General features: G+C 43.3%; 1 protein-coding gene across 3 annotated transcripts in view; it reads right to left on the bottom strand.

Moving 5' to 3' along the window:
• Positions 1 to 646: 646 nt before the first annotated feature.
• The window catches only part of ASB9 (ankyrin repeat and SOCS box containing 9), a 32124-nt gene continuing 19032 nt past the window's right edge, over positions 647 to 13738 (bottom strand). For all 3 annotated transcript variants that reach the window (XM_084869908.1, XM_084869909.1, XM_084869907.1), the window contains exons 5-8: positions 10993 to 11143; positions 9954 to 10088; positions 8262 to 8453; positions 647 to 852 (exon numbers count right to left, since the gene is read on the bottom strand). In XM_084869908.1, coding sequence (XP_084726034.1) covers positions 728 to 852; positions 8262 to 8453; positions 9954 to 10088; positions 10993 to 11143 — 603 coding nt within the window. In that variant the 3' untranslated portion in view covers positions 647 to 727. The remainder of the gene's footprint in view (positions 853 to 8261; positions 8454 to 9953; positions 10089 to 10992; positions 11144 to 13738) is intronic.

The raw sequence follows: 13738 nt of genomic DNA, 5'->3' as shown, positions 1-13738 counted from the left end.
AATAGCACATACCTTCCATTCTCCCCCGGTTTTGACAACCAAAAAGCCTCCAGACATTGTCAAGTGTCCCAGAGGGGGCAAAGTCATCCCAGTTGAGAACCACTGACTAGTAACTACTGTATTGGACAGTACAGTGTAGAATATGCCTCATATGTATATACTATTTGGGTTGAGAAAAACAAAATGGTCCCTATACTATACTATGACAATTGTGATTTTGTCATAAGAACAGGGAAGGTTAAAAAAAATGAGATGTATCAAAGAAATGTTCTTTCTTCTTTATCTGCCTTCCCATATAACAGAGATGGATCCAGAATAGTAACACTGGAAAATTCTGCCTCGCTCCAAAGTCCAGGTTAGCATCAGCAAAACTGTGCTCAAACCTGGCTCTCCTGTCCCTGCTATGGGTAACTGGACACACTGACCTTGCAGATCTGTGTATCACCTGGAGAAGCAAGGCTAGAACCCACCTAATAGGGTTGCCACTAAGGCTAAATTATACAATGTATCATGTGTTCCTGGCTCACTGTTTGGCACGTAGCAGATATTTTTTAAAAAAATAGTTGTTCTTTTAGCCACCCTCTTCCAGGTAGGAGGGAAAAAAGTCTCATGTCTTGGAACCAATAATACAAAAGTACCCAGTGTGTTTCCATTGAAAACAAAGGAGCCAACTTTATTTAGGAATTCCTGTGGCTGCAGCACAGGGATCACGCTTGCCTTGACACACTTAAAGGTGCAGGAGAAAGTTTTTCAGTTCATCTGGAAGGAGGAGTCCATTGATCTTATGATGCTGCTGGATCCCAAAACACTTCCGGACTCGGAGGCGGCATAACTGCATCAAAGAAGGGGGCTCTGTAGAGAGATCATAAGACAAGCCAGCATTGGTTTCAGTGACCCAAGATGACTTTTCCCTTCGTTCTTTTAAAGCATACAAAACACAGGGTGGAGCAAAAGTTAGATTTACAATTGAGAGTATGCAAAACAGTTCATCCTTGTATTATTATTTATTTACCACTGGCCTGGCGCACGAAATTCATGCACATTAAAAGGGAATGAGAGAAAATATTTAATATTGCTATTTTCCCTTTACAATAGAAGTGTCAAATATGAAAGAAAATTAGTAAAATGTACCTTGTTTTCCGGTGTATAAGACGACCCCTAATTTTACAGTTAAAGCGAAGGTTTAGGCCTATATTCGCCGTATAAGACTACCCCCCACTTCCGAGGCAACACCAGTTCTTTTTTTAATAGACCACCTCTCTGACTCTGGCCAATCTGAGCAGGCTTTTTACTAGAACACAGTGTAGCTTTGGGTACAGAACATGTATAATTCGTATGCATAAAAAGCCTGCTTGGATTGGCTGAGTCAGAGAGGCGGTCTATTAAAAAAAGAACTGGTGTTGCCTCGGAAGTGGGGGGTAGTCTTATACAGCGAATATAGGCCTAAACCTATGTTTTAACTGTAAAATTAGGGGGTCGTCTTATACGCCGGAAAATACAGTATATGAAAATCTTTCTCCTGTCAGATTCTTGAGTATGCCACATGACCCAGAGTTAAGTCCCTGCTCACCCACTCACGCTTCGAAATCGCGTAAGTCCTAGACCCAGCCAACCCCACCCCAATTGGACTAGATCCAGACCTGGCCAGCCCACCCCCGTCAACCCCTATCAGGCAGGGTGTGCAGCCTCAGGTCCCCTGACCTGGCACCAGGCGGGGCACAGCCTCAGATCCCCTGTCAAGCTCCACCAAGTAGGGGTAACAGCCTTAGCACCCCTGTCAAGCCCCACCAGGAGGAGGGTTCAGGCTCAGGTCCCCTGGTGCATGCCAGGCAGGTGTCATAGCTTCAGGTCCCCTGGCCCAGCGCCAGGCACGGCCTGAGGTCCCCCAGACTGGGGTGCAGAGTGTGGCTTGAGGTTCCCTGGCCTGGCACTGGGGCAGAGGGCACGCCTTGAGGTCCCCTGTCAAGTCCCACCAGTTGGGGGGGTGCAGCCTCAGGTCCCTGCTGATCAATCGTTATGGGAACCTTGCCTCTGCTGTGGGCGCAGCCATCTTGTGTTACAGTAGGGGTATCGAACTCAATCAGAGAAGGGGCCAAAATCTAAAATCCAGCCTAAATTGCGGGCCGAATGGTTTACTGAACAGTCATAAACTGACAATGCCATAAACTGACAGCGGAGTGCAGTGATGACAGCGCAGTGCGGGCCACATTGCAAGGCCTGGCGGGCTGGATTTGGCCCGTGGGCCTTGTGTTTGACACATGTGTGTTACAGGAACCCTGTCTCTATTGTGGGCACAGCCATTTTGTGATGGTGTGAGGGTGAATTTGCATATTTTATTATATAAGATTGTTTTATTATTTTCCATATTAACAACTGTTAACCTACTTTTGCCCCACCCTGTACAACATTTTTATAAAGAAATAATATGGTACTGTTTAAGACCATTTTCTGTTTCTTATAAGAGGCATTTTAGGCCATGTTCTCCCTTTTCTGATATAATTGAAATTAGTTAGGTTTTAATTTAATACTGTCTTAAAACAATTCAAAGCTTAGTCTCACTAATGTTGGCTTAAAGAAGCTAATTTTGGAATTATAAAGCTACAAAGAATTCCCAGTAATGAGAATAAAATTTGTGTTAATGGCTTTCTTATCTTTAACCTTTAAAAATAAGGTAATATTTCTAGATGCAAAAATGTTTGTAATTTGAGCAATTTTAAGATATTCTAACATAATGAATAAATCATAAGTGTATGTTCTCTTAAGTCATACTTGTTTGTATATTCTGCATTCAGAGCCAGCCTAGTGCTTGAATTCATAGGTGAAAAGTGAACTAGCACAAACTTTGCATAGGGAACCAGCCAAGAGTTGACATTTTATGATAGCGGTACTCAACAAGGGGTTGTTAGGTCAGTGGTTGGCAAACTCATTAGTCAACAGAAGGTGGGGGTGGGAAGTGTTATAGGTTAAAAAGGTGGGAAATTACTTCCCACCCTACCCCCTGCACTAAATTGTAATGGGGATTCTCTTTTGGTCATTAAAAAACATTTTTATAAAGCAAAGCTATGTACCTTCAAGAACCCCAATCCAGACTGCACTTGAGAATCACCTATTGGGGGAGAACGGCTTTCAATTACATGTTTGGCCCCATCCCAAAGATGTTGCTTCAATGACTGTTGGGTGGGGATCATGCATGCATCTGAACTTATTAAAGGCAGGGGCCCCAGGTCATTTGATTGTGCTGTCAATGTTGAGAATAGAACCAAAAACTACAGTGGCTTCTGGTTACCACAAGCTGCAGGATAAAGTGAGCTGCATATTTCTCAGGTGATGAAGAACAAAGAGAGGTGGAAAGGACACATATACAATTTAAAAATAAGTGCAATCTTTTCAATCAAGCCCCCACAGAACATTCAGAAGCCCCTGTTGAAATTTAGGGTACCTTCCAGATTATGTTCAGTGTACTCAAGGCATATTAGTACACTGTATCATGGGGAAAGAACTTACCTTACTAAAGAACATTGAGGGACGTGACTAATCATCTGTGCTAGATACACTGTTAGGGACAAGTGTAGGAGGTACTGATAAAGAATTATGGAAAGCAAGCCTGACGGAGACTTAGGAAAAGCAGGATGACCAAGCAAGGTCAGCATAACTACTGATGCAAACAGGGTATCTGTTGTTTCCCACAAGTTGGATGATCTACAGCAGCTGTAGCCTTCATTCTGTTCTGCAGCCATTTGCCATACTCAATAATAAGATCATTTCATTCTATATTGATGAATTGGAATATTTCTCTGGGTCTCAGTTTCTTTTTCTTCTCCAGCAACCCTCATGGTGCTTTAAGGCCAAAGCAAATTCCAAAGGGCTCCTGTCAGGCTGGGCTGAGAGAGAGTGTTTTTAATTTTCATTGTTTGCCGTGAGTAAACACTGCTTTAAATACTTTTACAGTTGGGTGGGATGGTAATATTCTTCAACTCCTTTCTGGCACCACCCAGAGATAGAAACTGCCGTGTTAAATTCCCAGGTCTGGCCCTGACCAGTTTTTCTTATGTCTCTTTCTCGTATAGATGTTTCTCTCTCACACATCGATGTTCCCCTCTCTCTCTCCCTCCTCCCTCCCTTCCATTCTCTATAAAGAAAATTCAATAGAAAAAAAATATCCTCAGGTGAGGATTAAAAAAAAATTCACAAGTCTGGCTTTCTGTATTTGCCTGTCCCTATTTCTCATGGACTTCCAGCCTGCTGCTGAGAGGTAGAAAGATCATGGAAGCAAAAAAAGGGTGATTCTCTCTAATGGTAACTAACATTGTATGAACCACTGGGATCATTAGCCTCACACTCTCACCAAAATGTGAACTAACAAAATTAAAGGCAACATAGGTGTCTAGGAATGGCTTTGGGAAATAAAGTGGAAGGGAAAGTCCCACAACCCCTAAAATTTAATGTCCACACTCTGGTAAAATAAAATAGGTCCTAAGCTAGCTGCTCTCCTCCCTTAGGGACAATCTTACCTAATAATAGACAAACATGTAAATTTACCATACCTCTGCCACACCCACAGCCAATCTGGAGTGAGTATGCAAATTAACCCAACAAAGATGGCAGGTTAATTTGCATATGCAGGCGTAGAGCAGCTGTAAGGGGCGGGATGTCTGCTATGATGGGGAGGCAGGGTGGTGGAGGGAGCTACAAGAGCACTGCTTTGGCCAGGAGGGAGGACTTGTAGGCTCCTGGTGGCCAGGAGCAAAGCCAATATCATGCAATGGGCCTATAGTCCTAATAATAAAAGCCCAGGGTTGTAACTTGTAAGGACCAATCAAGACCAAAGGCTGACCAACCGGAAGTCAGTGTTGGGTTGCTGTAGTGACCTGTACAGCCACTGCCACATGCTGTGGGCTTAACTGGCCAGCTCCCTCCAGCCCATAGGAGACTGGTAAGCTGCAGCTGGTGGGAAGCAATGAGCCCAGGCCAAGTCACCCTGCGATCACGGGGAAAACAGGCCAGACCAAGCCACCCCATGAACACAGTATGAAGAGCCCAGGCCAAGCAGCCCCACAATCACGGGGTTAACAGACCAGGCAGAGCTTCTCTGAGATCCCAAGGCAAAGAGCCCAGACCGAGCCTCCCTGTGATCCTGGGGCGGCCAGGCCTAGCCATCCCACGATCACAGGACGAACAGGCCAGGCCAAGCCTGGCCAAGCTGCCCCACAACCTCAGGCAAAGAATCTGCTCAGCTGATCAACCTGCACTAGGGACATATTCTGGGGCGTGGCATGGAGTCCGGGGCCTCTAGCCTGAAGCCACAGAAAGTCTCCTTCTCCCCAGAGTTAGGAACACCAGCCCAGGTCTACCCAGCAACCTAATCCTGACTGCGGGGGTGAGTTCCTGCAGGTTGGGGTTTGATCTTCATGCATTAGCAGTAAGAGACCAGTGCTTTTGTTATTGCTGTGTGTACAGATTTTAATTGGACAATTGTCTGGCATCTGAGGGTGCCAGCATAGCAAAATCTTTTAGGAGGAGAATTCTGTCTGGGTTTCCTCAAATTCTCTCAGCCCCTACTCACCCTACTGTAAAGGTGCAGAACAAGTGAGGCCCTTAAATAAAAATCAGAGGTCTCCAGCAATGGTGGGCCTCTCTCATCACTGTCATTTGGACTGGATGGCATTTGAATATTTATCTAGGCACCATGACAGAGAAATACAAGCTCAAGTCATGATCTCTGCCCTTAAAACATTCACAATCTTATTAGAGCAAGTGGATGATAAAAGTGCAGTGATCACATCAAAATGTAAGGCAACAATACAGAGAGGAACAGAGGCAATTGCTAGGATGATTTTCCAATAATTAGTACAGAGTATGTGCTATGAATTAAATAAAAAATAGGTGTGGAAGTAGCTGCTTCAAGAGTATGGCATCCCTTCCTATTTTAAAGGAAGCTGAGTTCCATGTGAACTGTGTACTACGCTATGATATCTGAGGCACAGGACAAGGGAGGCCCTAAGTGTACTATGCTTTGATATTTGAGTCATTCTTTATTATTCAATGTGATTTATTTCTGTATGCCTTGGTTTTTTGATAGTTAAATTACTAGAATACATCTTGCTATAAAATATTACTAGAAGATCAAATGATCAGGTGATATTTGTTATTTTCTGTAAATGAACACAATCTCTGGTATACTAAAGTGGATAGCTATTATAGAAATATTCAGATAAGGAGACCTACAGGCTTGATTACAAGTGAGGCTGACTATCACAACCCAAATTTATTGCTTAAAAAAAAGCAGGGAGCCAACTAAAAATTGAACCAAATATAAGCCCTTGAAGGGCAAATGTAAATTGGATAAGCTTTGCCATTATAAGAAGAAGAAGAAAAAATCAGATACAAGAATGAAAACCATATTGCATCCACTCTAAGTAGCTGTTAAAGAAAAAGAATGATATACTATGAAAATAATAAAGATTGTAAAGACATTTGTTCAAAGAGGATTTCCTAGAGTAGGTGATATTTCAGTTAATTTTTTTTAAATGTGAAGAATTTAGTTGGATAAGAAAAAGGTGTAGGGTCCTGAATTGCAGAGGGTGCAGGCAGGGCTGAGGGACCCCCCTTCTGTGCATGAATTTCATGCACCGGGCCTCTAGTCCTATATAATAAAAGGGTAATATGCAAATAGACTGAACAGCAGAACAACCAATCAAAGCATAATATGCTAACGATATGCTAAGGCTGCTCAACTGCTCGCTATGACGTGCACTGACCACCAGGGGGCAGATGCTCTGACCGGTAGGTTAGCTTGCTGCTGGGGTTCAGCCAATTGGGACTGAGTGAGATGGGCTGGACATGCCATGGAGTCCTCCCTTGATCCCTCCCCAGCCTGACTGTGCACCAGTGAGGTACCTCAGCCTGGCCTGTGCCCTCTTGCAATCCGGGACCACTCAAGGGATGTCGGAGAGCCGGTTTCAGCCCAATCTCACAGGCCACTCCCCTTGGGAGGGTGCCAGACGCAGAGCTCATGGCTGGTGAGCGCTGCTGTGGCAGCACGAGCCTCGCCCAATAGGGACCAATTGGGCGCAAGTCCACGGCAGGCACAGTGGGGCCAGGCTGAGCAGGAGTGGCAGGAAGGAGCTGCAGGCGGCATTGGGCTGCAGGTTTCGGCCTGATCCCTGCAGGCCACCCAGAAGGACCCCACCCATGCACGAATTCATGCACTGGTACTCTAGTTAAGAATAAAACTGGGCCTGACTGGTGTCACTCAGTGGTTGAGCATTGACCTATGAACCGAAAGATCACTGGTTTGATTCCCAGCCAGGGCATGTGCCTGGGTTGTGGGCTTGATCCCCAGTAGGGGACGTGCAGGAGGCAGCCAATTGATGATGTTTCTCTCTCATGGACATTTCTATCTCTCTATCCCTCACCCTTAAATCAATAAAAATGTATTTCAAAAATGAATGAAATCAGAGGGGTCATTGCTCCCCACCCATGACTTGCAGCCCAGGGTATTGTCCTTACCCCCTTGCATACTGCTCAACTACAGGTTTAGTTGTTAGGATCGGGTGTGTCAGTTCTTATTTATGGAGGACTGTGGACTTGGTGTTAAGTTATACTAATAAATGCTTCCAGATTGCTATGAGCCATTAAAGTAATACCTTACAATGCTCAAGTAATTGCATTCTTACCCCCCAAAAACCAAATGACCAGTAGTTTGTTATCTTTAGTGCAGTAAGACATCCTGGGGCGCTGTAAAATACCAAAGAGGCTTCTGCTCATTCTAAAGCATGTTTTGGATAAAGTTAATATTTTAAAATTTGAGTCCTGGCAGGGTAGTTCAGTTGGTTAAGAGCATCATCCCCAATATGCCAAGGTTGTGGGCTTAATCCTTGGTCAGGGCACATACAAGAGTCAACCAATGAATGCATAAATAAGTGGAACAACAAATAGATGTTTCTCTCTCATCAATAAAGGAATAAAAATTAAAAATTGTAAAACATTATCTTCATTCTTTGGAAACTGGCCTATTACACAAATGAATATTAGATCATCCAAACAAGCCTGTCTTCCACATGCCAAACAACAGATGGCTATTTACTACATCACTAGTGCTGTGTGTACCTTGTGGAATACTAAATTACCTCAGTTCTCACATTTGGTAATGGCTAGGTATTACCCTTTTGGAGAGTCATAAGTCAGAACTCAGTCAGTACCTGCCTCCTGCACATAAGACTCTATGGATTAGTGCTTAGATTCAGGCAAAGGATAAGCACCTTTTCTCTGTAAGAAGAGATGAAACAGAGGGTCATCTGGAGACAATAAATCCAAGGGACGTTTGCCTTCAGCATTCTTGGCCTGGATGTCTGCTCCGAAGTCCATGAGGAGGTTGGCCAGCTCCCCACTGCTCGCCCTAGCCACTGCATGAAGAGGGGCCTCCAGGTCTCGGCCTCGGTTCACATTTGCTCCTAAAAAGTCACAATAAGAGAGTGTCAGCCAAGGAGGAGAGTTCAAGCATCCCCCTACTCAGAGGACTATGCCTCCAAATTCCCTCACCAAAGGGCATCCATATTGGGCATGGCAATTCTCCTGAGAAAATGGAAGATGACCTGATTCCATTTAATAACATGGGGAACATGCCATTTGACCACGTCGCTGACTGTACAACATGAGCTTTGTAGTATATAGTGTTTAAAATATCACCTGTGAGCACTTTCCATAGGTGTGGATATATACAAGAAAAATCCTGGTGGCCTAAGCTGCACATTATTAATGCAGCCCTAATGTTAACCGGTACAGACCAGAAGTGAGGCTACATGGCAAAATCCCATCTATATCAAGCAGCCATATTCACGTGCTGAGCAACTGCCATGGGGGTCTAAAAACTGGGATTTGGAATTCTGTGCTTGGGTCTGTGAAGAGCATCCAACTTTTGAGGTATCTCTTAGATCAGGGTGGCCAATTCTAAGATCACAGGGAAGGTGGCAGTCTTCCTCTTCAGGATTCTAGGATTTGGGTGGGTTTCTAGGATCATCCCACCTAATTATATCCCTACACTCTCAATAAATCCCTACCCCATGTTGGATGCTGGATCACACTGTGAAACGTGGGGACATGTGCCTTTGCTTAAGCTGCAGTCCCTCTAGTAAAATGGGAATCTATGTCCACTCAACAAATGTTAACTGTGTTGTGCTCAGTTTTGTGGGGGATGCCAAACTTGACCTTGTCCTTATCAGGAGCTTAAAATCTACCAAGGGCAAAAGGAGAAAGAAAGAGGAGAGGAAGAGGGGGAGGAAATAATGATAAGAGCAGGATGGAGGGAGAGACTGAGAGAGAGTAAATATGAATGAATAAACATGACTCTCCGAATCCATGGAAATGACTATCAGATGAGCAGAGGGCAATAAGAACTATAAAAACTTTCAGGGGAGGAAAAATTACTGGGGTTTTTAAAGGACTCAAATAATTAAAGAGGGGGAGAATGGTGTTCGAAGTGTTGAAGAACAGACTGGACAATAGCAGGGAGGTGAAAAAGAATACTACATAGGCCTTTTCAAAGATAATACGATATTTATAGTGGACTAAAAATAGAGAAAGTTAAATTTCCAAATTGAAGAGAAGTAGTGAAGAATGTCCCAAATAAGAAGACTCAGCCCTAGTCTAGCAGCTTTGGGAGTTGTGCAGGGCCTAATAATATGATTGGCCAGAGGAGGAAGGTAGAAGAAAGAGGAGAAGTATTTATCATCGAGGACCACCTTGGGAATCCACCACCACCACCATCATCATTATCACAAGAAAGAGCTAAAGTTCTAACAAGTTTAAACGATTCCTATGGGAACCCAGTCAATATTAATCCCAACTTTGTCTAACTCCACTGCCCACACTCTTTCCTCTGCTACAACAGAGAGAACTTTACAATGCATTTAATTTACTTTTCATCAGCTTTCCTCATTTCGTTTTTGTTTTACCTGATTGCAGAAGCTTCCTGACACAGGCGATCTGCATGTTTTGACAAGCCAAATAGAGTGGAGTGCCCAGGCGGCTGATATGATAGTCAATGTCACCCCCATGAGCTACAATGGACTCGATGCACTCCACATGACCTGCAGCCCAAAATAGGAGAAAACAGTTACACAATGAATCTCTTAGCTAGGCAAACACGTTCTCCATTTTTCATGGTTTTTAAAAATATTTTAATTAAATTTATTGGGGTGACACTGGTTAGAAAGATTATATAGGTTTCAAGTATACATTTCTATAATATATCATCTTTATATTGCATTGTGTACCCACCACCCAAAATCTAGTGTCCTTCTGTCACCATATATTTGGCCTCCTTTACTACCACCCCTTACCTCTACTAAGCATATTTTTAAATCTGAAAGCAACTTATCCAGGGGACCTAAAGTATTTCCTTTGTTTAGAATAGGTAATGATTTCAAATACTGCCATCAGTTCATGGGTTGACCATAGATGTAACATCGACTCTGGGTGAAACTGCACTTGAGTTTACTAGCCATATGTTAAGCAACTAGCAACCATCCACCCTTTTCAAATGTTTTGAGCTTTGCAATCAGTCCAAGTACAGAAATGGAAGTTAGAGTTGGGCAGAGGTATGGAGGAACAGAGACTGCATATGGACTTGAAGAAGAGAGTGCACAGCGTGAGCCATGGGACAAGAAATCCCACATACAACCTCACCAAAGACAGGCCCTGGGACCAACATTTGGAATGCTCTGAAAAGGTAGTTTTCAAGTTTCCTGTTCATCAGAATCACCTGAGAGGGCTTTTGAAATAAAACAAAGATGGCTGAACCAGAGTCACTGGTTCAATGGGTCCGGAGTGAGGCCAAGAATCTGCATTTGTATGCTAAGTCACACTGATGCTTCTGGCCCTGGACCCCACCTTGAGAACTACTGCTCTAAAACTGACTTCCTCTCTCTTTTTTCTTTCAACAGTGAGGTTCCTTGAAGGGTTGGTGGGAAAACAAATTCTCAACAACTTTACCTCTTTTGGCAGCTTCATGGATGGGAGATGCTAGGTCACACGCAGGATGGGGGCTGGCTCCATACTCCAGAAGCAATTTCACACAGTCCTGGCTGCCACTGACACAAGCATTAAACAAGGGAGTGTGCCAGTCTGTGGTGACGCCATCCACCTGGAATTAAAAGCTCCACAATGCAGACAAGGCAATGGGATGACCTTCATTCAAATCTATACTCCACCACTTCCAAGCTGGTATTTTAACTTCTCTGAGCCTTAAATTTCACAGCCACAAAATGGAGGCAAAAATATGAAATTCCATGAGGTTATTGTGAAAAATTGAATAAGGCATGGGATATAAGGCACCAAGAATGTTACTGAGTGCTCTATCTCCCTCATGCCCTCCCCAGGAACACAATATTGAAACCAGTTAGGATAATTTCAATACCTTACAAAGAAACCTCTTTATTTTAAACATTCCATCCTAGACCCATGCCACATCAATCCAGTGTCTTCACAGCAGCCAGAGTAACTTTCCAAAATTGTTTAAATGTATTTATTTTTTTAAAATATATTTTATTGATTTTTTACAGAGTGGAAGGGAGAGAAATAGAGAGTTAGAAACATCTATCAACTGCCTCCTGCAACCCCCCCCCCCCCCCGCCCCGAGGATGAGCCCACAACCAAGGTACATGCCCTTGACGGGAATAGAACCTGGCACCCTTCAGTCCGCAGGCCGATGCTCTATCCACTGAGCCAAACTGGTTTCGGCATGTTTAAAATTTTTAAAACATGACTTTCATATAAATAGAGTGAGCACAGGCCAAATATTTTTTTTTCCAATTCATTCATTAATGAGGGAACCAGTAAAATGGCAAGGCATGCTGAAAGAAGAATTTATGTAAGTCAGTCAAGGGAATGCCGAAATAAATTTGCTGGACACAAAACTAATTAATGCCCTATTGGGGCATAAAAGTATAACCTTTAGGGATATTTTTCTAATGTTGGAAATGAAGCAGAAACCTACAAGTTAGCACCTCTCTTCACAAGGGTTTGGGCTATAATTGAATAGGAAAGAGCAAAGCCAAATGCAGATGCATTTTTCTATACCGTTAAGAAATTCTTTGGTGAACTGTTAAACAATAATATTGTGAGACAAGGCCAGCACCAGGGAGGCACAAAAGACACCCAGGGGTACAAAATTCAAGGAGACACCCACTCTCAGGGTCACAAAAGAGCTGTATGCCTCTAAAAGTGAGCAGCTCTTTCAAGTTTGCTCTGTAGGCACCTCTCTTGCCTGTCCTTAGTCTTGGCTCTGTTTATAAGTTTGGGGTACTCTTTCTGAACCAAAATATAAACCTGCATAGAGGCCTGTGGAAAGGAAGCACCATTTTCCCCAACCATTTAGCTGAGTACCTCCAATAGGTCCTTGAGATTTCAGCTTAGACATCATTTCTTACAGGAAGCCTGTTTTGAATCTCTCCCCATCCGAAATAATGGATTGGGAGCGGGTCTATGTGCTCCCAACAACCCCCTTACAATGAACACTTAGTACATTGTAGTTTGCAAAAATGGCCACAGATTCTCTCCATGTTATGCAGTGTGGCTTTGCAAGTCTTCATAAGATGGAGACTATTTTTTTTCAGTCCTTGAATCTGGGCTTGCCCATGTGACTTGCTTTGGCTGATGGGACAGTAACAAATGTGTTACTAGCAGAGACCTCGCCCTCTTTTGCTTCCCTTGGAATCCCTGCTACCATGTAAACAAGCCCAGGCAGCCTGTTAAAGGATGAGAGACCACATAGAGATGTTTCTGGTTCACCAGACATCTCCTCTAACCCAGTCAAGGTCATCATGAACTAGCCTGCTCCAGCTAATCTATCAGCTAATCTCAAATGCATAAGTAAGCCCAGCTGAGGTCAGCTGAACCAGCCCAGACCAAAAGGGCTGTCCAGCCAACACAAGGAATTGTGAGGTAACAATGGCTGCTGTCTTAAGCCATTAGGTTGGGGTGATTTGCTACATAGCAAATACTAATGGATAACAATAGTGTATTGTAAATGCTTTCTCTGGCTGAGATGCTATTTCTTCTCTTGAGCATGCAACCATACTATGTTTCCCTGCCTCCCTGGCAGTTACATGTGGCCTGAGTTCTGGCCAATGGATGTGGGCAAAAGTGATCTGTGTTACACTCTAGACTTGTTTTAAAAGTTTCTATGAACAAATCTCCATGTCTTTTCAACCACCTGGAATGGAGATTACCTCAAGAGCACACATGCAAGCCACTTGTTGAAAACAGTGGAGCAGGATGGAAGAATAACCCTGTATTCCTGAATAACCCTTGAGAAAGAGCCACCCAACTGGCAACACCCACACTGGAATTTCAGTTGAGCAAAAAACAAACTTTCATTTGTTAGGCTACCGAGATATAAACATTCATCTATTGAAGCAGCTAGTGTTACAGCCATTTTTAAAACACCTGTTTATTGGGCTGTCTCCTCATTTAGTTTAAGAATTCCTAAAACTCTTATCCACAGTAGGTATATAATAAATGCTCAATACATGCTGAATAAATATAATAAATGCTTGTTGAGAGAAAGTGAGAAAGTCATATACAATTTTCAGGTCAGATTTTCCTATCACTTTTGAGCATGAGAAGACTTAGTTAATGGAAGACTTACTATCAAATTAAATGGCTTTGCCTCCTCCTTCTTCCTCTAGGATTATGCTATCCTGATTCTCATTCTCCAAATAATAATCATATACTATAT

This window comes from Pipistrellus hanaki, assembly GCF_964339955.1.
Source record: "Pipistrellus hanaki genome assembly, chromosome: X".
Classification (NCBI taxonomy): Eukaryota; Metazoa; Chordata; class Mammalia; order Chiroptera; family Vespertilionidae; genus Pipistrellus; species Pipistrellus hanaki.
Note: the sequence above shows the minus strand (reverse complement) of the source record. Positions and strands in the feature narration are given on the sequence as shown.